Source organism: Bombina bombina, chromosome 5 (assembly GCF_027579735.1).
Source record: "Bombina bombina isolate aBomBom1 chromosome 5, aBomBom1.pri, whole genome shotgun sequence".
NCBI lineage: Eukaryota > Metazoa > Chordata > Amphibia > Anura > Bombinatoridae > Bombina > Bombina bombina.
This window is the reverse complement of record NC_069503.1, coordinates 865,632,548-865,658,594: the sequence shown is the minus strand read 5'-3', so window position 1 is coordinate 865,658,594 and position 26,047 is coordinate 865,632,548. Positions and strand designations below refer to the sequence as shown.

The following is a 26,047-nucleotide window of genomic DNA, read 5'->3' as shown; positions in this document are numbered from 1 at the left end:
CGGCAGCCTCCTGAAAGAATCACAGCTCATTCCACTAGGGCTGTGGCTTCCACATGGGCCTTCAAGAACGAGGCTTCTGTTGATCAGATATGTAGGGCAGCGACTTGGTCTTCACTGCACACTTTTACCAAATTTTACAAGTTTGATACTTTTGCTTCTTCTGAGGCTATTTTTGGGAGAAAGGTTTTGCAAGCCGTGGTGCCTTCCATTTAGGTGACCTGATTTGCTCCCTCCCTTCATCCGTGTCCTAAAGCTTTGGTATTGGTTCCCACAAGTAAGGATGACGCCGTGGACCGGACACACCTATGTTGGAGAAAACAGAATTTATGTTTACCTGATAAATTACTTTCTCCAACGGTGTGTCCGGTCCACGGCCCGCCCTGGTTTTTTAATCAGGTCTGATAATTTATTTTCTTTAACTACAGTCACCACGGTATCATATGGTTTCTCCTATGCAAATATTCCTCCTTAACGTCGGTCGAATGACTGGGGTAGGCGGAGCCTAGGAGGGATCATGTGACCAGCTTTGCTGGGCTCTTTGCCATTTCCTGTTGGGGAAGAGAATATCCCACAAGTAAGGATGACGCCGTGGACCGGACACACCGTTGGAGAAAGTAATTTATCAGGTAAACATAAATTCTGTTTTTGTAACGACCAAAGTTGCTTGTTTTCTGTGTATCATGGAGGACATTGAACAAAGCACATGTCCTATGTGTCTAAATGCCATTGTGGAACCCCCTGTTACTCTATGTGACACTTGTATAGAGAGGGCCTTACAATGTAAAGATAAAATATTTTCTAATACAGATATGCCTGGAGATTGCTCTCCGACCAATGAGTATGCCGCTAATTTCTCCCCAAGCATCACAGCCTTTAACGCCCACGCAAACGACGCCATGTTCTTCAACGGCGTCTACTTTGTTCACATTGCAGGATATGGTTGCAGTTATGTCATCCACCCTCACAGAAGTCTTGTCTAAGTTGCCAGTGTTACAGGGCAAACGTAGCAGGACTGAGACCCATGTGGTTCCTGCAACTTCTGACGCCTTGATGGCCATCTCCGATGTACCCTCACAGGGATCTGAGTTGGGGGATAGGGAACTTCTGTCTGAGGGGGAACACTCCGACTCTGGGAGTGCATTACCTCAGCCTGACTCGGACGCAGTGACGTGCAGTGAGGTCAGAGACTGGTGAGGCACTAGATATGATACAACGGAGAAACACATGTACAGAGGGCCGCAAGTACCCCCAACAGGGCAGGTTTAAATGAGAGCTGAACCAGTGCACAGGTGACATAATCAGGTGATGGGTGAGAGCAAGTTAGTAACCACTGAGTTACTGATCAGCTGATTACTTCACTGATTCATCTATAATGAAAACCTGCTCTTCAACAAAGGACACTCTTCAACAAAGGATACCAGCGGATACCAAAAGAATGAAGTACATAATAATAAAAGTAAAATAGAAAGTTTATTTTTTGTGTGCTATTTCTATCTGAATGATGGAAATGTAATTATGACTTTCATGTTCCTTTCAAAAACTAATTTGATTTGCTGACATGGGGCCAGTAACAGTTGATGCTAATTCTCAAAATATAAATAACTAGAAAAGTCTATTAAAATTGCATGCTCTACCTCAATCATGAAAGTTTAATTTTAAATGTCTCCCTTTGACTAACGCCTAGATTTGGAGTTCTGCGTTAGCCGTCAAAACCAGCGTTAAGGGCTCCTAACGCTGCTTTTGGCCGCCCACTGGTATTTAGAGTCAGTCAGGAAAGTGTCTAACGCTCACTTTCCAGCCGCGACTTTTCCATACCGCAAATCCCCTTACGCCAATTGCGTATCCTATCTTTTCAATGGGATCTTCCTAGCGCCGGTATTTAGAGTCTTGGCTGAAGTGAGCGTTAGAACTCTAACGACAAAACTCCAGCCACAGAAAAAAGTCAGGAGTTAAGAGCTTTCTGGGCTAACGCCGGTTTATAAAGCTCTTAACTACTGTGCTCTAAAGTACACTAACACCCATAAACTACCTATGTACCCCTAAACCGAGGCCCCCCCACATCGCCGCCACTCTAATAATTTTTTTTAACCCCTAATCTGCCGACCACACACCGCCGTCAGATACATTATCCCTATGTACCCCTAATCTGCTGCCCCTAACATCGCCGACACCTACATAATATTTATTAACCCCTAATCTGCCGACCGGACCATGCCGCTACTCTAATAAATGTATTAACCCCTAAAGCTAAGTCTAACCCTAACACTAACACCCCCCTAAGTTAAATATAATTTTTATCTAATGAAATAAATTAAATAGGAATAATTTATTTAATAAGATTGAAAGCTAAATACTTACCTGTAAAATAAATCCTAATATAGCTACAATATAACGAATAATTATATTGTAGCTATTTTAGGATTTATATTTATTTTACAAGCAACTTTGTATTTATTTTAACTAGGTACAATAGCTATTAAATAGTTATTAACTATTTAATAGCGACCTAGTTAAAATAATAACAAAATTACCTGTAAAATAAATCCTAACCCAAGTTACAATTAAACCTAACACTACACTATCAATAAATAAATTAACTAAACTATCTACAATTACCTACAATTAAATCAACTAAACTAAATTACAAAAAAACCCCACTAAATTACAAAAAATAAAAAAAAGATTACAAGAATTTTAAACTAATTACACCTACTCTAAGCCCCCTAAAAAAATAACAAAGCCCCCCAAAATAAAAAAATGCCCTACCCTATTCTAAAATAAAAAGTTAACAGCTCTATTACCTTACCAGCCCTTAAAAGGGCTTTTTGCGGGGAATGCCCCAAAGAAATCGTCTCTTTTGCCTGTAAAAAAAAACATACAATACCCCCCCAACATTACAACCCACCACCTACATACCCCTAATCTAACCCAAACCCCCCTTAAAAAACCTAACACTAAGCCCCTGAAGATCTCCCTACCTTGTATTCACCCAGCCGGGTATCACCGATCCGTCCAGAAGAGGTCCTCCAGAGGGTCCGAAGTCTTCATCCTATCCGGCGAGAAGAGGTCCTTCAGAGGCTCGGAAGTCTTCATCCAGACGGCATCTTCTATCTTCTTCCATCCGGAGCGGGTCCATCTTGAAGCAGCCGACGCGGAGCCATCCTTCCTCACCGACGGACTGACGAATGAAGGTTCCTTTAAATGATGTCATCCAAGATGGCGTCCCTCGAATTCTGATTGGCTGATAGGATTCTATCAGCCAATCGGAATTAAGGTAGGAAATATCTAATTGGCTGATTGAATCAGCCAATCAGATTCAAGTTCAATCGGATTGGCTGATCCAATCAGCCAATCGGATTGAGCTCGCATTCTATTGGCTGATCAGAACAGCCAATAGAATGCGAGCTCAATCTGATTGGCTGATTGGATCAGCAAATTGGATTGAACTTGAATCTGATTGGCTGATTCAATCAGATTTTTCCTACCTTAATTCCGATTGGCTGATAGAATCCTATCAGCCAATCGGAATTCGAGGGACGCCATCTTGGATAACGTCATTTAAAGGAACCTTCATTCGTCGTTAGTCAGTCGGTGAGGAAGGATGGCTCCGCGTCGACTGCTTCAAGATGGACCCGCTCCGCTCCGGATGGAAGAAGATAGAAGATGCCGCCTGGATGAAGACTTCCAACCCTCTGGATGACCTCTTCTGGCCGGATAGGATGAAGACTTCGGACCCTCTGGAGGACCTCTTCTGGCCGGATAGGAAGAAGACTTCGGACCCTCTTCTGGATGGATCGGTGATACCCGGCTGGGTGAAGACAAGGTAGGGAGATATTCAGGGGCTTAGTGTTAGGTTTTTTAAGGGGGGTTTGGGTTAGATTAGGGGTATGTGGGTGGTGGGTTGTAATGTTGGGGGGGGTATTGTATATTTTCTTTTACAGGCAAAAGAGCTGATTTCTTTGGGGCATGCCCCGCAAAAGGCCCTTTTAAGGGCTGGAAAGGTAATAGAGCTGTTAACTTTTTATTTTAGAATAGGGTAGGGCATTTTTTTATTTTGGGGGGCTTTGTTATTTTTTTAGGGGGCTTAGAGTAGGTGTAATTAGTTTAAAATTCTTGTAATCTTTTTTTTTTTTGTAATTTAGTGTTTTGTTTTTTTGTAATTTATTTTAGTTGATTTAATTGTAGTTAATTGATTTAATTTATTTATTGATAGTGTAGTGTTAGGTTTAATTGTAACTTAGGTTAGGATTTATTTTACAGGTAATTTTGTAATTATTTTAACTAGGTAGCTATTAAATAGTTAATAACTATTTAATAGCTATTGTACCTAGTTAAAATAAATACAAAGTTGCCTGTAAAATAAATATAAATTCTAAAATAGCTACAATATAATTATTATTTATATTGTAGCTATATCAGGGTTTATTTTACAGGTAAGTATTTAGCTTTAAATAGGATTAATTTATTTAATAAGAAATAATTTATTTAGTTAAATTAAAATTATATTTAATTTAGGGGGGTGTTAGGGTTAGACTTCGCTTTAGGGGTTAATACATTTATTAGAGTAGCGGCGAGGTCCGGTCGGCAGATTAGGGGTTAATACTATTTATTATAGGGTTTGCGGGGCGGGAGGGAGGCGGTTTAGGGGTTAATACATTTATTATAGTGGCAGCGAGGTCCGGTCGGCAGATTAGGGGTTAATAAGTGTAGGTAAGGTAGCGGCGACGTTGGGGGGGCAGATTAGGGGTTAATAAATATAATATAGGGGTCGGCGGTGTTAGGGGCAGCAGATTAGGGGTACATAGGTATAATGTAGGTGGCGGCGGTGTACGGAGCGGCAGATTAGGGGTTAATAATAATATGCAGGGGTCAGCGATAGCGGGGGCGGCAGATTAGGGGTTAATAAGTGTAAGGTTAGAGGTGTTTAGACTTGGGGTTCATGTTAGGGTGTTAGGTGCAGACTTAGGAAGTGTTTCCCCATAGGAAACAATGGGGCTGCGTTAGGAGATGAACGCTGCTTTTTTGCAGGTGTTAGGTTTTTTTGCAGCTCAAACTGCCCCATTGTTTCCTATGGGGGAATCATGCACGAGCACGTTTTTCAAGCTGGCCGCTACCGTAAGCAACTCTAGTATTGAGAGTTGAAGTGAGGGTAAATATGCCTGTACGCTCCCTTTTTGGAGCCTAACGCAGCCCTTCAGAGAACTCTAAATACCAGCGTTATTTAAAAGGTAGGTGGGAGGGGGGGGGGGAAACAAGCGTAACTAACGCACCCCTTTGGCCGCAAAACTCTAAATCTAGGTGTATGTGTTTAACTAGTTACTTTACAGTGGCATTATTTCTAAAAACATTTAACTGCAATAATTACATATAGTTTTTAAATGACTCATTATCTCCTTTTTATTAATATAAACTTGTATAAAATCAGCACATATTAAAAACACAATGCAACAGCTTTCAATTGATTTGTGAATTACAAGTGAACAGCAGTCTTTAAATAAATGGAGCCACAGATAAAAATAAAAATAGATACTGCATCCTCTGACTGAACAGACATAACATATATGGAGTTTGTACCAAATTAAATCAAATAACCATGAAAAAGGGAGGCTTAGCAATATTCAATGTCAAAAACTTTAATTTAAATAATGTGGACACTGCACACTTAACTTCAAACTCTGGGTTTTAAATTATGGATTTAAATTTGAATTGACCCTTTGGCTTTCTGTCAGTATTGGGTTATGCTCACTGTCCCCCCCTGTTATTTAGCTGTATCTGAACACAATTTGGGAATCACAAGAGATGTAGAATACTACTTTACTCTTCTGCTTGGTGTCATCTGTTCTTAGGTTACCTCAGCTTCCAGTTTTGTCACATGACCCTGCTTACTGCATCCTCCTCCTGATTATTCTATATATACTTCACTTGCTAGGAGGCATCAAGAGGGGTGCCTCCTATTGGTCCCAATTTTTGCTGCTAATATATTGACAGAACACAGGTGGCGCTGCAGCACAGCTTTTCCTTTGACCCATGTATTGCAATGGAGAGAAGCGTTCCTGTACCTGCCTCTCCATAGCATTACATGGGGGGAAAATATTTTTTTGGGACTTTTTTTTTTGTTTTAATTAAAATTTAATTAAGCTTTGGCCACATATGGCAGGGTAGGCACTGCCTCCCCTGCCTCTTATGAGTGCACGTCCCTGCTCGGACATCATGTCCTTTAGATTTAAACTGGAACACCTCCGCCTGTTACTTCGGGAGGTTTTAGCGACTCTGGATGATTGTGACTCTATAGTGGTACCACCAGAGAAACTGTGTAAGATGGACAAATATTTAGAGGTCCCTGCTTATTTGGATGTGTTTCCAGTTCCTAAGAGAATTTCGGAAATTATTTTGCGGGAATGGGAAAGCTGACACTGTTAGGGATTCTTGGCAAACAGTCCCTAAGGTGGAGAGAGCTATATCTACCCTGGCTAAGCGTACAACTATTCCTATTGAGGACAGTTGTGCTTTCAAAGATCCTATGAATAAAAAATTGGAGGGTCTACTAAAGAAGCTTTTTATTCACCAGGGTTTTCTATTACAACTGACGTCTTGTATTGTACCAGTTACAACTGTGGCTGCTTTTTGGTTTGACGCCTTAGAGGAGTCTCTTAAGACTGAGACTCCTTTAGAGGAAATTCTAGACAGAATTAAGGCCCTTAAGCTGGCTAATTCTTTTATTACAGATGCTGCTTTTCAGATCGCCAAGTTGGCAGCTAAGAATGCAGGATTTGCCATTCTAGCGCGTAGAGCTTTATGGTTAAAATCTTGGTCTGCCGATGTATCCTCTAAATCAAAGCTTTTGACTATTCCTTTCAAAGGAAAGACCCTATTCGGGCCTGACTTGAAAGACATAATTTCTGACATTATGGGAGGTAAGGGTCATCTCCTACCTCAGGATAAAGCTACTAAGCAAAGGGGTAAACTGAATAATTTTCGTTCCTTTCGGATTTTTAAGGGAGTCCCCTCTTCTTCTTCCGCTAAACAGGAAGGGAACTTTGCACAAGCCAAGTCCATCTGGAGACCCAACCAGGCTTGGAACAAGGGTAAACAACCCAAGAAGCCCGCTGCTGCTCTCAAGACAGCATGAAGGGGCGGCCCCCAATTCGGGACCGGATCTAGTAGGGGGCAGACTTTCTCTCTTTGTCCAGGCTTGGATAAGAGACGTTCAGGATCCCTGGACACTGGAAATCATGTCCCAAGGGTATCGACTGGAATTCAAAAATTTTCTCCCAAGAGGGAGATTTCTTCTTTCACGATTGTCTGTAGACCAGATAAAGAGAGAGGCGTTCTTACGTTGTGTAGAAGACCTTTCCACTATGGGAGTAATTTGTCCCGTTCCAATACAGGAACAGGGGCAGGGGTTTTATTCAAATCTTTTTGTGGTTCCCAAAAAAGAGGGAACATTCTGACCCATTTTAGACCTCAAGAGTCTAAACAAATTTCTCAGAGTTCCATCCTTCACGATGGAGACTATTCGGACAATTCTTCCATTGATCCAGGAGGGTCAATATATGACTACCGTGGACTTAAAGTATGCATATTTTCATATCCCTATCCACAAAGATCATCACCAGTTCCTAAGGTTTGCCTTCCTGGACAAACATTTTCATTTTGTGGCCTTTCCTTTCGGGTTGGCCACGGCACCCAGGATCTTCACAAAGGTTCTAGGGTCTCTGCTGGCGGTTCTCAGACCGCGGGGCATTGCGGTGGTGCCTTATCTAGACGATATTCTGATCCAGGCGTCGTCTTATCAACTGACAAAGTCTCATACCGACATGTTTCTGTCCTTTCTAAGGACTCACGGGTGGAAGGTGAATCTAGAAAAGAGTTCACTAGTTCCACAGACAAGGGTCCCCTTCCTGGGTACTCTAATAGATTCTGTATCCATGAAAATCTTCTTGACGGAGGTCAGAAAGTTAAAGATTCTTAATACATGCCGAGCCCTTCAGTGCAATTCTCGGCCGTCAGTGGCTCAGTGCATGGAGGTAATTGGATTGATGGTGGCGGCAATGAACATCATTCCGTTTGCTCGTTTTCATCTCAGACCTCTACAGCTGAGCATGCTCAGACAGTGGAATGGAGATTATACAAATTTGTCTCCTCAGATAGATCTGGATCAGGAGACAAGAGACTCTCTTCTTTGGTGGTTGTCACTGGATCATCTGTCCCAAGGGACGTGTTTCCGCAGACCTTCATGGGTGATAGTGACAACGGACGCCAGTCTACTAGGATGGGGTGCAGTCTGGAATTCCCTGAAGGCTCAGGGTGTGTGGACTCGGTCGGAGTCTCTACTTCCAATCAATATCTTGGAATTGAGAGCAATATTCAATGCGCTTCAGACTTGGCCTCGGTTGGCGTCGGCCAAATTAATCTGTTTTCAGTCAGACAACATCACGACTGTGGCTTACATCAATCATCAGGGAGGAACAAGGAGTTCCTTAGCAATGACAGAAGTATCCAAGATAATTCGGTGGGCGGAGGCTCACTCTTGTTATCTGTCAGCAATCTACATCCCAGGAGTGGACAACTGGGAGGCGGATTTTTCGAGCAGACAGACGTTTCATCCGGGGGAATGGGAACTCCATCCGGAGGTCTTTGCCACCCTGATTCTCAGGTGGGGCAGACCGGAATTGGATCTGATGGCGTCTCGTCAGAATGCCAAGCTCCCAAGATACGGATCCAGGTCCAGGTATCCTCAGGTCGAACTGATAGATGCCTTGGTCGTTCAGCCTAGCTTATGTGTTTCCACCGTTTACTCTCCTTCCCCGGTGATTGCACGGATCAAACAGGAGAGTGCTTCGGTGATTCTAATCGCTCCTGCGTGGCCTCGCGGGACTTGGTATGCCGATCTGGTGGACATGTCCTCTCTGCCGCCGTGGAAGCTTCCATTGAGGCAGGACCTTCTCATTCAGGGACCCTTTCATCATCCGAATTTAATTTCTCTGCAGCTGACTGCTTGTAGATTGAACGCTTGATTTTATCTAAGCGGGGGTTCTCTGATGCAGTCATTGATACTTTGATTCAGGCACGTAAGCCTGTTACTAGAAAAATTTACCATAAGATATGGCGTAAATATCTTTATTGGTGCGAATCCAAGGGCTACTCATGGAGTAGGGTTAGGATTCCCAGGATTTTATCTTTTCTCCAAGAGGGATTGGAGAAAGCGTTGTCAGCAAGTTCCTTAAAGGGACAGATGTCTGCTTTGTCTATTTTGCTACACAAGCGTCTGGCAGATGTTCCAGATGTTCAATCTTTTTGTCAGGCCTTGTTTAGACCAATTGCTCCTCCTTGGAGTTTGAGTTTAGTTCTTAATGTTCTTCAAGGGGTTCCGTTTGAACCCATGCATGCCATAGATATTAAGTTATTATCTTGGAAAGTTGTATTTTTGGTTGCTATTTCTTCTGCTCGCAGAGTTTCTGAGCTTTCGGCATTACAATGTGATTCTCCTTATCTTATTTTCCATTCTGATAAGGTGGTAAGTACCAAACCTGGTTTTCTTCCTAAGGTTGTTTCTAACAAAAATATTAATCAGGAAATAGTTGTTCCTTCCTTGTGTCCTAACCCCTCCTCTAAGAAGGAGCGTCTGTTACATAATTTGGACGTAGTCCGTGCCTTGAAGTTCTACTTGCAGGCGACTAAGGATCAAACATCTTCATTATTTGTTGTTTTTGCTGGGAAACGTAGGGGTCAGAAGGCTACGGCTACCTCTCTTTCTTTTTGGCTGAAAAGTATCATCCCTGTTGCATATGAGACTGCTGGACAGCAGCCTCCAGAACGAATTACAGCTCATTCTACTAGGGCTGTGGCTTCCTCATGGGCATTTAAGAATGATGCTTCCGTTGAACAGATTTGCAAGGCTGCAACTTGGTCGTCTCTTCACACTTTTTCCAAATTTTCCAAATGTGATACTTTTGCCTCATCCGAGGCTGGTTTTGGGAGAAAGGTTCTTCAAGAAGTGGTGCCTTCCGTTTAGGTTCCTGCCTTGTCCCTCCCTTTTCATCCGTGTCCTATAGCTTTGGTATTGTATCCCATAAGTAAGGATGAAATCCGTGGACTCGTCATATCTTGTAAAAGAAAAGGAAATTTATGCTTACCTGATAAATGTATTTCTTTTACGATATGACGAGTCCACAGCCCACCCTGTCATTTTGTAAGACAGGTCTTTTTTTTTTTGTTAAACTTCAGTCACCTCTTCTCCTTGGCTTTTCCTTTCTCTTCCTAACTTCGGTGGAATGACTGGAGTGGGAGGGAAGGGAGGAGCTATTTATGCAGCTCTGCTGTGGAGCTCTTTGCCTCCTCCTGCTGACCAGGAGGCGATATCCCATAAGTAAGGATGAAATCCGTGGACTCGTCATATCGTAAAATAAATAAATTCATCAGGTAAGCATACATTTCCTTTTTTATACATTAAATTGATGGTAAATCCTAGCATTTACCATCACTAAAAATAAATAGGACTTGCAGTCATCACTTTCTTAAAAAAAAAAAAATGTGCTAAACTTACCCTTTCACACCTCTTTTTTTTTTTTTTTTCATTTCATGTAATTGGCAAGAGTCCATGAGCTAGTGACGTATGGGATATACAGTCCTACCAGGAGGGGCAAAGTTTCCCAAACCTCAAAATGCCTATAAATACACCCCTCACCACACCCACAATTCAGTTTTACAAACTTTGCCTCCTATGGAGGTGGTGAAGTAAGTTTGTGCTAAGATTTCTACGTTGATATGCGCTTCTCAGCTTTTTTGAAGCCCGTTTCCTCTCAGAGCACAGTGAATGTCAGAGGGATGTGAAGGGAGTATCACATATTGAATGCAATGGTTTTCCTCACGGGTATCTATTTCATAGGTTCTCTGTTATCGGTCGTAGAGATTCATCTCCTACCTCCCTTTTCAGATAGACGATATACTCTCATGTTCCATTACCTCTACTGATAACTGTTTCAGTACTGGTTTGGCTATCTGCTATATGTGGATGGGTGTCTTCAGGTAAGTATGTTTGGCACTTTATGTATTTATATAAAGTTCTAAATATATGTATTGTACTTATATTTGCCATGATTCAGGTTTCAGTATATTTCCTTTTGCAGACTGTCAGTTTCATATATATCTGGGAAATGCATTTTTTAGAAATGTATTTCTTACCTGGGGTGTAGTCTTTTTTCAGTTGACTGTCATTTTTTTCAAATTCGCGGGCAGAATTAGGCTCGCAAGTGCGCAAAATGCTAAAGTTTATTGTGTCATTCTTGGCGCGAAATTGTTTGGCGCGAATTTACGTTCATTGACGCAAATTCGTCATTTCCGGCGTCTTAGTTGACGCCGGGTCCTTTCACAAGGTTGTGTCATCTATGACGCGAGTGTGTCGTTTCCGGACGTTTTTGGCGCCAAAAAATATTTTACTGTTTGTTGTGTGTCATACTTGCCGCCAAATATTTTCATTATTTTAGACGCCATTCCGATTTGCCTCTTTCCTTTTTCTATGTCAGAGGGCTATGCTGTTTGCATTTTTTCCCATTCCTGAAACTGCCATATAAGGAAATTGATAATTTTGCTTTATATGTTGTTTTTTTCTCCTACATTTGCAAGATGTCTCAATCTGATCATGTCTCAGAATTCACTGTTGGATCCCTGCTGCCTGCTAACAGTTCAACCAAAGCTAAGTGTATTTGTTGTAAATTTGTGGTGATTATACCTCCAGCTGTGGTTTGTAATAGTTGTCATGATAAACTTTTACATGCAGAAAATGTATCCATCAGTAGTAGTTCATTACCTGTTGCTGTTCCCTCAACAGCTAATGTACAAGATATACCTGCAAATTTTAAAGAATTTATTTCTATTCTATTCAGAAGGCTTTGTCTGCCATTCCACCTTCTAATAAACGTTAAAGGTCTTTTAAAACTTCTCATAAGGTTGATGAAATTTCAAATGACCAGCAACATACTGAATTATCCTTCTCTGATGAGGATCTATCTGATTAAGAAGATCCTGCCTCAGATATTGACACTGATAAATCTTCTTATTTATTTAAATTGGAGTATATTCGTTCTTTGTTAAAATAAGTGTTGATTACATTGGATATGGAGGAAACTATTCCTCTTGATATTTAAATTCTGTTTTTATAAACCTCCTGTGGTTATTCCAGAGGTTTTTCCAGTTCCTGATGCTATTTCTGATATGATTTCTAAGGAATGGAATAAGCCTGGTACTTCTTTTATTCCTTCTTCAAGGTTTAAAAAATGGTATCCTTTGCCAGAAGTTAGATTGGAGTTTTGGGAAATGATCCCCAAAGTTGATGGGGCTATCTCTACTCTTGCTAAACGTACTACTATTCCTACGGAAGATAGTACTTCTTTTAAAGATCCTTTAGATAGGAAACTTGAATCTTATCTAATTACAGCTTATTTATATTCAGGTCATCTTCTTAGGCCTGCAATTTCTTTGGGTGATGGTACAGCTGCTTCAACTTTTTGGTTGGATACTTTAGCGCAACAAGTATCGGATCATGATATGTCTAGCATTGTTAAGTTGATTCAACATGCTAATAATTTAATTTGTGATGCCATTTTTGATATTATTAAAATTGATATTAAATCTATGTATTTAGCTATTCTAGCTAGAAGAGCTTTGTGGCTCAAATCTTGGAATGCTGATATGACTTCTAAGTCCAGATTGCTATCTCTTTCGTTCCAAGGTAATAAATTATTTGGTTCTCACTTGTATTCAATAATTTCAACTGTTACTGGGGGTAAGGGAGTTTTTTTTTGCCTCAGGATAAAAAAAACTAAGGGTAAATCTAATGCTTTTAACCGTTTTCGTTCCTTTCGACAAAATAGGGAACAGAAACCTAATCCTTCCCCCAAGGAATCTGCTTCCAATTGGAAGCCTTCTTCAAATTGGAATAAATCCAAGCCATTTTAGAGATCAAAATCAGCCCCCAAGTCTGTATGAAGGTGCGGCCCTCATTCCAGCTCAGCTGGTTAGGGGGCAGATTAAAATTTTTCGAAGATGTTTGGATTAATTTGGTCCAAAATCATTGGATTCAGAGTATTGTCTCTCAGGGGTACAGAATAGAATTCAGAGTAAGACCGCCTGTGAGAAGATTTTTTTCTCTCACGCATTCCGGTAAACCCAGTAAAGGCTCAGGCTTTTCTGAAGTGTGTTTCAGATCTGGAGTTGTCAGGGGTAATCATGCCAGTTCCTTTTCAGGAACAGGGTCTGGGGTTTTATTCAAATCTATTCATTGTTCCAAAGAAAGAAAATTAATTCAGACCAGTTTTGTATCTAAATATTTTGAATTGATATGTAAGAGTACCAACTTTCAAAATGGTGACTATAAGGACTATTCTGCCTTTTGTTCAGCAAGGGCATTATATGTCCACATATCTTCATATTTTGATTCATCCAGATCACTTTCAGTTCCTGAGCTTCTCTTTTCTAGACAAGCATTACCAATTTGTTGCTCTTCCTTTTGGCCTAGCGACAGCTCCAAGAATCTTTTCAAAGGTTCCAGGTGTCCTACTCTCTGTAATCAGAGAGCGGGGTATTGCAGTATTTCCTTATTTTGACTATATCTTGGTACTCGCTCAGTCTCACACGAATCAACTTGTGTTGTTTCTTCGAAGACATGGTTGGAGGATCAATTTACCAAAAAGTTCTTTGATTCCTCAGACAAGGGTAACCTTTTTAGGTTTCCAGATAGATTCAGTGTCCATGACTTTGTCTCTAACAGACAAGAGACGTTTGAAATTGGTTGCAGCCTGTCGGAACCTTCAGTCTGTCATTCCCTTCAGTAGCTATGTGCATGGAAGTTTTAGGTCTCATGACTGCAGCATCGTACGCTATCCCCTTTGCTCATTTTCATATGAGACCTCTCCAGCTTTGTATGCTGAACCAATGGTGCAGGGATTATACAAGGATTTCACAATTAATATCCTTAAATCCCAATGTTCGACTTTCTCTGACTTGGTGGTTAGATCACCATCGTATAATTCTAGGGGCCTCTTTCGCTCGTCCAACCTGGACTGTGATCACAACAGATGCGAGTCTTTCAGGTTGGGGAGCCGTTTGGGGATCTCTGATAGCACAAGGAGTTTGGAAATCTCAAAAGGCAAGATTACGAATCAATATTTTGGAACTCCGTGCGATTCTCAGGGCTCTTCAATTTTGGCCTCTGTTGAAGAGAGAACCGTTCACTTGTTTTCAGACAATGTCACAACTGTGGCATATGTCAATCATCAGGGTGGGACTCACAGTCCTCAAGCTATGAAAGAAGTATCTCGGATACTTGTTTGGGCGGAATCTAGCTCCTGTCTAATTTCTGCGGTTCATATCCCAGGTATAGACAATTGGGAAGCGGATTACCTCAGTTGTCAGAGACTGGGAGAATGGTCTCTCCACCTAGATGTGTTTTCTCAAATTGTTCAGATGTGAGGCTTTCAGAAATAGATCTGATGGCATCTCATCTAAACAAAAAACTTCCCATGTACCTGTCCAGGTCCCGGGATCCTCAGACGGAAGCAGTGGATGCATTGACACTTCCTTGGTGTTATCAACCTGCTTATATTTTTCCGCCTCTAGTTCTTCCAAGAGTGATCTCCAAGATCATCATGGAGCAATCGTTTGTGCTTCTGGTAGCTCCAGCATGGCCTCACAGGTTTTGGTATGCAGATCTTGTTCGGATGTTAAATCATTAAATTTGATGGTATGGAGATTTAACACTTAGTCATAGAGGTTTCTCTGACTCAGTGATTAATACTATGTTGCAGGCTCGTAAATCTGTTTCTAGAAAGATTTATAATCGAGTTTGGAAGACTTACATTTCATGGTGTTCTCATAAATTCTCTTGGCATTCTTTTAGAATTCCTAGAATTTTACAGTTTCTTCAGGATGGTTTGGATAAAGGTTTGTCTGCAAGTTCCTTGAAAGGACAAATCTCTGCTATTTCTGTTTTATTTCATAGAAAGATCGCTAAACTTCCTGATATTCATTGTTTTGTGCAGGCTTTGGTTCGTATCAAGCCTGTTATTAAATCAATCTCTCCTCCTTGGAGTCTTTAGTTTTGAAGGCTTTACAGGCTCCTCCGTTTGAGCCTATGCATTAAAATACTTTCTTGGAAAGTGTTTTCTTTTGGCCATCTCTTCTGCTAGAAGAGTTTCTGAATTATCCGCTCTCTCTTGTGAATCTCCTTTTCTGATTTTTCATCAGGATAAGGCGGTTTTGCGGACTTCATTTAAATTTTTACCTAAGGTTGTGAATTCTAACAACATTAATAGAGAAATTGTTGTCCCTTCCTTGTGTCCTAATCCTAAGAATTCTTTGGAGAGATTCTTGCATTCTTTGGATGTGGTAAGAGCTTTGAAATATTATGTTGAAGCTACTAATGATATTTTCTGGTTCTAGGAAAGTTCAGAAGGCTTCTGCTGTTTCCTTGGCTTCGTGGTTAAAGTTTTTGATTCCTCTAGCTTATTTGGAGTCGGGTCAAGCCCCGCCTCAGAGAATTACCGCTCATTCTACTAGATCAGTCTCTACTTCGTGGGCTTTTAAGAATGAAGCTTCGGTTGATCAGATTTGCAAAGCAGCAACTTGGTCTTCTTTACATACATTTACTAAATTCTACTATTTTGATGTATTTGCTTATTCGGAAGCAGTTTTTGGTAGGAAACTTCTTCAGGCAGCTGTTTGTTTGATTATTCTGCTTTGGATTTAAGTTTTTTCCTTTCATTTATGAGAATAAACTTATATTTTGGGTTGTGGATTAATTTTTTCAGCAGCAAATGGCTGTTTTTATTTTATCCATCCCTCTCTAGTGACTCTTGCGTGGAGTTCCACATCTTGGGTATTGCTATCCCATAGGTCACTAGCTCATGGACTCTTGCCAATTACATGAAAGAAAACAGAATTTATGTAACAACTTACCTGATAAATTAATTTCTTTCATGTTGGCAAGAGTCCATGAGGCCCACCCCCCTTTTTTATGGTGGTTATGATTTTTTTGTATAAAGCACAATTATTTCCAAATTCCTTTGTTGATGCTTTTTACTCCTTTCTTTATCACCCCACTACTTGGCTATTCGTTAAACTGAATTGTGGGTGTGGTGAGGGGTGTATTTATAGGCATTTTGAGGTTTGGGAAACTTTGCCCCTCCTGGTAGGATTGCATATCCCATACGTCACTAGCTCATGGACTCTTGCCAATATGAAAGAAATGAATTTATCAGGTAAGTTCTTACATAAATTATGTTTTTTTGTTTTTTTTAAATGTGACATTTCCATCTCTAAACCAATAGCCGTGCTAGTTATATGACACTGTTTTGTATGCAAACTCAGCTATTGGTTTAGAGGTGGAAATGTCACCTCAGAGTGATGTGCCGTAGGCTGCCGGAGCCGCTCACTTTAGTGAGAAGGCCACAGCTCAGAAAGGGTATGTTTTTTATCACACTTTTTATAAAGTAATCACTGAAAGTCCTATTTATTTTTAGTGATGTGATGCTAAATCCTAGCGTTTTTGAAATGCTAGAATTTATCATCACTTTAAAAAACAGTCGAGTAATAGAGTTAGTTAAATACAGAGAAACAAAGTAACAATATTATCTTCATGATCTGCTTCTGCCCTCCACAACTCCTTGAGGTTGTTAGCGCTCCCTAGTGGTTTGCTTCTGATGTTCTATCACATGGCCAGAGTACATAAAAATAAAACAGAGAGATAACAATACCAATTGTATAATTGTAACATTCTTTATATGCTCATATATATCAGTCACTTGCAGATTTCCAGATATTTGTGTGGCCATCCAACCCAATGTTCAAAAAATAAGATTTTACATGTCAAATGTATGAGTCTCAACATATTTAGTTCTCTTTACAATGATGTACACATTCATTTGTAGCTAATAAAAATTCTTTGTTTTTTTTTTTCCTGTTCTGGACTATTGTATTTTATTTTAATCTTTTTTAGGTGTTCTTCATAAACTTTCCCACTGGCTTGCTCTGTGGAGAGATCAGGAAAGCACATGTTGAATTTGTAAATGTGAGCAAATGTTCACTCACAGGACTAAGAGTTGTTTCCAGACGGCCAGAGTTTTTCACATTTGGCAGCAATACAGCAGCATTAACACCACTTAGTCCCTCTGCCTCAGTTAACTGCAGTGCCTATAAAACTGTAGTGACGGACTCTACCTCTGCATGCTCTGTTCTTACATCATCTGCTGCTCCAACGGACTTTGGCAATTGTAATGGAAACCAGCCTGATGTTGTAGATATTCCACTCACAGACTCAGTCCTCGCACCTGGTGCTTCAGTCCAACTTCCTCTTTGGTTACGGGGACCAGATGAAGAAGGTGTTCATGAGATAAACTTTTTGTTTTACTACGAAAGCACAGAAAAACATTCTAGAATGAGGTAGGTATGTTAAATTCATGAGATTTGCATTTGTTATATTAAGTAATAAAGGTAATATGTCAGTTTTTTGTTATTCGTGTTCTAAATGAGTATCCCACTTTTCTCCTAAGGAACAACAATGATTTTCTTTTCTTTTTTTTTTCTAAATTAAGAATGTTAGCAAATATATTTATATCATGCAAAGTAAAATCTGCTAGCCCTATACCCTTTTCTTTCCTGATTAAATAAGTTTTTAGTTTCTTATTATCCCAGGCATTTTATCCATCAGTTTTAAGGACTGTAGCTGACTCTCAATAAGCACCTCTTGCCAATTGCACTCACAAATGTATCATTAGCCTTCATATGGTTCTACAGCTTGCTGTATATGTGCACTGTAAGTTTTCTCTTTCCCCCAAACTTATCAAGATGACCATTCTGCTACACATTATACCTTGGATTTTCCCATTGGTGCTATTTTTTCCCAGTATTATGTGCCTTTTTATTAGTAACAGAGTGTACTTGCATATGGCTGCAATATATCCTTGGACTTCCCTTATTTTCTATCTGCCTTGTCCCCTGTTGTTCCTTCAATTAAGGAAAGCTTAGTCTTTATGTTACCTTTTGGTTGGGAGTGTTTTTTTGTTTGTTTTTGAAAATGTCTCAAGAATCACATTCCTGTTATGCCTGCTAAAACTGCAAATTATAAGGCTAAGCATTCCTCTGCTAGGGTGCAATGTTTTGCGGTCTGTGAAGCTTAATTAGTTGCAACACATTGAACCTGTACTCTGCCAGGGTCAGATCTCTATATAGGCCAACAATGCTGTTGCCTAGGGCTGCAGATTTTGGGATGAGCAGCGTATTTTCAACCACAAGCACAGGCTTTTTAAACCTATACAAAACAACAAATGTTAATATTATCACATTCTGCTTGACAGGTCAATGTAATGTCAGTCTGCTTGTGAACCCACTTATATTCTATCATATAAAACTCTTATTTGCTGAGTCTCCACAGCATTAGCTTGCCTGGTGCCCTGTGATGTGCTGCCTTGGAGCACTCTATTTGTTCGCCAGCTCTCCACAACATTTTGAGCATTTTAGTTTTTAATGAACATTTTGTTACTGGATTGTGCATAAAACCATGTTTCTTTCCATTGGCAGTGAGAGTCTACGAAAACATTAATAACCTATGGTAATTAGTCAACCCGGCCACCAGGAAGAGGCAAAGATAGCCCAAACAAGACTACAAATATCCCTACCACTTCCCCTACCCTACAGTAGTTTTTTGTCTCGTATTATGGAGGTAGGCAGAGAAGAGGTTCTGTTGATATTAAGTTACTCACTTGGAAGGTAGTTTTCCTTTTGGTTATTTCCTCTGCTTGCAGTGTATCTGAGCTTTCATGGACTCTCGCTGCCAATAGAAAGAAAATAAAATGTATGCTTATTTGATAAAATCACTTCACAACCCCACCCAGATGCCGCCACCAAATTACTTCCATTGTCAGAAACAACCTTGCCAATCTCCAGTTGGTGCGGAGTCAGCCACTGATCCACCTGTGCGTTCAGGGCGGACAGGAGTGCTGGTGCGGTGTGACTCTCGGCTTTGGTGTAATGATGGCAGTTGTATCTCTCGTCACTTTTCCTTATCCTTGGCTGAACTACTGGAGGGTAGTGGAGGTTGGAGGGATATTTGTAGTCTTGTTGGGGGTTTCTTTGTCTCCTCCTGGTGGCCAGGTCGAGTTATTCCCATAGGTTATGAATGTTTTCGTAGACTCTCACTGCCAAGAAGGCAATTAATCAGGTAAGCGTACGTTTGTTTTATACTTTTTTAAATAAATAAAGTCATGTGTGTATTATACAAGTTGTAATGTCTGCTAGTCCGTAGGGAGTTAACTGGGCGAGTCTGAGTTTCCAGTGTGCCCATACATCATTGGTTTGGTGTAGACAAAAATGTGAGTAGACTACCGGAAAATGCAGGCCTGGCTTGATACTGGTGATTACAGCATTACAGCATTTGCTATGTCGCGCCTTAATGTTTGTCTTGCAGAATTATCTCCACTTCATTTGTTTGCCTGGTTGACCTGGAGATGTGCTTGTTAACATTAGTTGTGTTTGTTACTCAGTAACTGCATTGTTACGGCATTGGTTGTCACTGAAGAAGATGTACTTACTGAGAACAAGCTACTGCTCCCCAGCTGTAGAGGAACTAGAGCAAGTGCTGACATTCACCCTTGTTGGAGATCTGGGAAAGTCAATTTGTAGCCACGTTTGCAAGGATCTGACACTTGGTACCTAGCAAAAAACATGCATTCAGGGCATAATAGCACATTTATTCATGCTGCTATTTGAACTCTCTCTGGAGAAGGTTAGTCAAATGACATGCTGGGCAGAAGAAAGATTTTCTCCATATGTGTCTTAGCTGGTTGTTTTTGCTGTACTCTATATCCAGCTGTCCTACAATACAAACTGCTAGCCATGTTTCGCACAAGTTTTTATTAAAGATCTACGAAGAATGTAAACAAATGTCTTGTGAGAAAAGTCCCTTTAATAACTATATTATGCCGATTTTATTAAAACAAGGTTTAGAAGGCCTTCATGAGATATATGTAGTCCCAAATGAGATGGAGTTACAATCAAAGTGAGTAATGTGTGGCATAGTGTATCAGTTGATACACTAAAGTGCTGAATGTACTTTATGCTGCTGCTGAGATGCACAAAATGCTGAAATAAGTATGGGACACTTCTCTATTATTTTGCTTGCCAAGATCTATAGTTACAACCATCTATGGGCACACGGTGCCACATTCTTTCAAAGAAAACTTCAGCTGTCAATGGAGCAGGAGTAAGGATATGCAAATAAGCTATTATTTATACTGTTTTGCAAAACAAAAAAGTTGCACAAAACACATCAGAAATACATTACAAAATACACTTACACTATGTACACACACACATATATATATAATGTGTGTGTGTGCGCATTGAAGTCCTTTGCAGTTAAGTAGATGAAAACATGTAAAACTATAGTTATTCAATATTTATACTCAATAAAGTGCTATATTGTGTATTTACTGTAAATATTTAACATTCCAATGTAATGCAAATAGATATTCCTATATATATATATATATATATATATATATATATTTATGTATATACCTATATATAATCATATATATATCTATAGAGAGAGAGAGAGATTTCTTTTGTATAGGTGGCGAGAGTCCACTAGCTAGTTACTGATGGGATATACATTCCTCCTAGGAAGGGGCAAAGTTTCTCAAACCTCAAATGCCTATAAATACACCTCACTCATACATCGGTTTTAAAAACTTTGCCTCCTTAAGAAGTGGTGAAGCATGATGTACTTGATTTCTTCAGTGAAAGGTGCTTCTAAACATATTGAAGCCCAGTTCCTCTCTAAGTGCAGTGTTTGTCTGAGGGATGTGAAGGGAGTATTGCCTGATGACGCCATGTTTTCTCCTATGGGAAAGCTTTTCATAAGGCTCTCTGTAAATCGGTTGCAGGGATTCATCCGCTGCCTCCCTTTATAGATCGACAATATACTCTTGTACCATTACCTCTGCTGATATGCTTCAGTACTGATTTGGCTGTCTGCTATATGTGGATGGTTGTCTTACACGGTAAGTATATACTTTTATTATATAAGACACTTACAGCTATGGATTGGGCACTTTTTAATTAAGTTGTTGTATATTGTTTGTATACATGCCTTGAGTCAGTAATCTAGTGCTCTTTTTTAAATGACTTTATTTGTGGCTAAATATTTGTCAAGGTTGGTAGAGTCTCTGAAACATACAGGTTTTTTTGTTTTGGAGCTAGTGATTTATTTATAAATTAGGATGCTAAGTATTATGTTAGTCTCATGGGCTGGGCTGTTGATAATCACATTTTATGCTGCTATAATAGAAGTATTTGTTAGGCTTTATTTAGGTACATTTTGTTTTTTTGTATTTACAATCAAAGTTCTTACCTGCTTTTTAGAGTGAGAGGTGTATTTTAAATTCACTACAGCTTTGCATGTTGCACATGTGATGATGCTATTTATGTCATGGCCAAAAAATTCCAGCCAAAAAAATACATTTTCCTGCCAAAATTGCAGTTATAAGCTCCGCCCCCAGCTTATTCAGTGTTCTCAGAAAAGACTTACTGCTGTGACACACTGCAAGCGGAGCTGTGCGCAGCGTGTAGATGCAGCTGTGCGCGCTCAGTGTGTCCTGCCTTTTTATCTCTGAGCACTCTGCTGCGTCAGGTCGCATAGCTGAGCGCTCAGAGATGAAATAATTGAACTTCAGAAGCGATGCGGTGCGAAGCAGCTGCCTCGCACTGCTCCGCTTGCAGTGTGTCACAGCCTTTAGAGAGCTTTCATGCAGCATTTTATGAATCAGTTTTCTTTCTTTTTTTTTAATACATTTTTGCTGTTTTCCATTCTCTCAAGCTTGTTATATATCATATATAGGAGCATGGATATAAATTTGCAGAATTAATTTATTTTTTTTAAATTTTGTTTTTTTGCAAATATGTCTCAAACTGAACCTGCCTCTGATGTTACCATTGGATTTGAGCTGCCTGAACACACATCTAACAAAGCTAAGTTTGTTGTAATAAAGCTGATCTAAATTCTTCATCTCAATTATGTGTCTCTTGTTTTGACAAATTGTTAAATGCTGATAATATATCTATACGTACAAATACACCCACTGTTATTCCATCTTAGTTTAATGTACATAGCATTACTGCAGACATTAAAGATTTATTGCTGCAGCTGTAGAGAAGGCAATGACTGCTATTTCGCCTTCAAATAAACGTAAAAGGGTTTTCCTAAACCTAGTGAATTAAGTTCTGACCTTCAGCATACTGATGTTTCCTCTACTGATGGGGATTCAGAGGATGCCACGTCAGTCAGATATATTTACAAATCTTCTTTTTTATTTAAAGATAGAATATATTTGTTCTGTCCTAAAGGAAGTTTTGTTTACTTTTGGTATTTAGGAGTCTAAACCTCCTCCTGATGAAAAGCTAATAATCATCTAAATTCTGTATTTAAGACTACTGTTATTACTCCTGAAGTATTTCCTATTGCTGACGCTATCTCTAATGTGATTACTAAAGAATGGTCTAAGCCTGGTACCTCTTTTAACCCTTCTTCTAGGTTTAAGAAATTGTATCATTTGCCTGTTGCCAATGTAGAACTTTGGGAAACAGTTCCTAAAGTTGATGGGGCAATTTCCGCTCTTGCCAAACGTACTATTATTCCTATGGAAGACTGTACTTCTTTTAAGGATCCTTTAGATAGGAAGCTTGAAACGTATCTAACAAGGGCATATTTACATACTGGCTATATTCTTAGACCTGTTATATCTATGGCTGATGTTGCTGCGGCTTCTACTTTTTGGTTCGACAGTTTAGCACAGCAGTTGTCTTCAGATTCTTAATTATCTAACATTGTTTTACTTCAACATACAAATAATTTTATTTGTGATGCTATATTTGATGTTATGAAGATCAATGTCAAATCCACGTCTTTAGCCATTCTAACTAGAAGAGCTTTGTGGCCTAAATCTTGGAATGCTGACATGGTATCTAAAACTAGATTATTATCTCTCTCTTTTCAAGGTAAAAATCGTTTTGGTTCACAATTGGATTCTATTATCTCCACTGATACTGGGGGTAAGAGAGTTTTTCTGCCCCAAGGGAAATCTAAGGGTAAATTTAAAGCTCCCAATCATTTTCGTTCCTTTCGTCAGAATAGAGAACAGAAAACCACTCCTTCCCCTAAGGTGTCAGGGTTTTCTCCCTGTTGTGTTTGCCATGTGCTGCTGGCAGCCATTTTACTCACCTCTCTTCCTGACTATGGTGCATTGTGGGGGATGCTGCTCAGTTCCTGCACTTCCTTTTATGGCCAGACTGGTGTGCATAATCCATGTGAGACAGGATGCAGTCTCAGAATTATGATGTCATCACTTATTATTTAAAGGGCCTATGTTCAGTATGCTTTGCCTTTGCGTTGTCTCAGACCTGTTTGTGAAAGTTCCTTATTCCTGACGTCCTTCCTGGTTCCTGATCCCTGGCTTGTTCCTGACTCTGCTGTTTTCCTTGTTCCTGATTCCAGCTCGTCTGACTATTCGCTTTGGCTCCTGACTCGGCTCGTCTGACTACCAGCTCTGGTTTTGACTCCTGGCTTGTTATTTGACTTGTGGACTTTTTATTATTTTTTGCTATTAATAAAGGTGTGATTATTTTTGCACTTCTCGTCTCAGTCTGATTCCTGGCACCCTGACATTACGCAAAGGCCATGAATCCTGATGGTGCTAATAATCCACCTTTACCTGCCATAATTTCCAGGATGGATGAACAGGATCACCGCTTGGATCAATTTGCACTAGCCCTGCAAACCCTGCTGACTCGCACTGCACATTTGGACCAAAGTGTCCCAAAAGTTATGGCTGCTCCTGTTTCCGCTGCTGCACCTAGTCCTACCAGGAGCATGTCCGGTTCTGCACCTCTACCTCAGCGATTTGGAGGCGATCCTATTCAGTGCAGAGGGTTTTTGAACCAGGTGGGCATTTACTTTGAGATGTTACCTCAGGCGTTTCCCTCTGACAGAGCTAAGGTGGGATTTCTCATCTTGTTACTCTCTGACACAGCTCTTGCCTGGGCTAATCCCTTGTGGAAGACTAATAAACCTGTGATTTCAAATTACCCTGAATTTGTGGCCTCCTTTCAAAGGGTATTTGATGTTCCGGCTCGTTCCTCCTCTCCTGCTAAACGACTCATGTCCATTCAGCAAGGTACAAGATCTGTTGCTCAGTATACTATTGAGTTCCGTACGCTTGCCACAGAGGTAGGTTGGAACAATGAAGCCCTTGTTGCCGCCTTCTTTCATTGGCTCTCTGATGCGGTTTATCCTCGTCCCCGGAACCGCTTAAGGAGAAACCTTTGGTCACGGTTGTCCTTTCCTGGGTGGACTCCTCCATAGTCACTCAGGCTCTTGTTGACTCCGGTGCTGCCGGCTAATTCATTGACAGTGCTTTTGTATCGAAGCACTCCATTCCTGTTTTGCCTCGGTCCATTCCCCTTTCTATTGAGGCCATTGATGGCAGGCCCCTTCAGCCCGCACTCATTACTCACGAAACTGCTCCGTTGTCCATGGCTGTTGGGGCTCTCCATTTGGAAACCCTCCAGTTCCAGGTGATAAACTCTCCGCATTTTCCGGTTGTTCTGGGTTATCTCTGGCTCCAAAAGCACAATCCCAGTCTCGACTGGCGCAGGTCCAAAATTTTGTCGTGTTCCCCGCAATGTATTTCCACTTGTCTTCGGTAACCAGTTAAAGTCTTGCGCACTTCTTCGGTATCTCAATTGCCAGAGGAGTACCGAGAGTTCCTAGACGTGTTTGACAAGGTGCATGCCGGTACGTTGCCTCCTCACCGGTCTTACGATTGTGCCATAGACCTGCAACCCGGAGCCATTCCTCCTCGGGGCCGGGTGTACCCTCTGTCTGTTGCAGAGAATTGTGCTATGGAGGAGTATGTTGCCGATGCTCTGTCGCGGGGGATCATCCGTAAATCCTGCTCTCCTGCAGGGGCTGGCTTCTTCTTTGTGAAGAAAAAGGGTGGCGAGTTAAGACCATGTATCGATTATAGGGGTCTTAATCGTCTTACCATTAAGAATGCTTACCCTATTCCGCTTATTACGGATCTCTTTGACCGCCTCAAGGGAGCTACGCTCTTTACTAAACTTGATTTGAGAGGAGCGTACAATCTCGTTAGGATTAAGGAGTCCCACGAATGGAAAACAGCATTTAACACCAGGAGCGGGCATTATGAGTATCTTGTAATGCCCTTTGGCCTATGTAATGCTCCTGCTGTTTTTCAGGAATTTATTAATGATGTCCTACGAGATATGTTGCAACAGTGTGTTGTGGTGTACTTAGACGACAACCTCATACACTCATCCACCCTTTACGCTCATCGTTCTGATGTTACACGGGTTCTTCAGAGACTAAGCAAGAACGGCCTATTTTGTAAACTCGAGAAATGTGTGTTCCATCAGACTCAAGTAACCTTCCTAGTTTGTTATCTCTGTTGCAGGGTTCTCCATGGATCCTGACAAGTTATCTGCAGTGGCCTCGCCCAGTTGGTCTTCGGTCTGTTCGTTTTTTGGGGTTTGCCAATTACTATAGAAAGTTTATTAAAAACTTTTCTTCCTTGGTCAAACCTATCACATACATGACCTGTAAAGAGAACGATCCACTCCATTGGTCATCTACTGCCATTAAGGCCTTTGATAGTCTTAAGAATGCCTTTGCTGCCGCTCCAGTTCTGGCTCATCCTAACCCTGTCCTGCCTTTTGTTCTTGAGGTTGATGCGTCTGAGACTGGAGTAGGTACCCTCTTGTCTCAACGTCCTACGCCTGACGGTTCCTTGCATCCGTGTGGTTTCTTCTCTAAGAAATTAGCGACAGGGAATTACTGTCCATAATTTTGGCACTTAAGGAATGGAGGCATCGTTTCGAGGGTACTAGCGTGCCAGTGCTCATTCTTACTGACCACAAGAATTTTATTTATCTTTCTGAAGCAAAACGTTTGTCACCCCGACAGGCCAGATGGGAGCTA

At 40.6% G+C, this 26,047-nt stretch overlaps 1 protein-coding gene across 2 annotated transcripts in view; it reads left to right on the top strand.

The window, feature by feature from the left end:
- The window catches only part of TRAPPC8 (trafficking protein particle complex subunit 8), a 563,274-nt gene that overhangs the window by 445,519 nt on the left and 91,708 nt on the right, over positions 1-26,047 (top strand). For both annotated transcript variants that reach the window (XM_053715000.1, XM_053715001.1), the window contains one exon: positions 16,994-17,436. In XM_053715000.1, the coding sequence (XP_053570975.1) occupies positions 16,994-17,436 (443 nt within the window). The remainder of the gene's footprint in view (positions 1-16,993; positions 17,437-26,047) is intronic.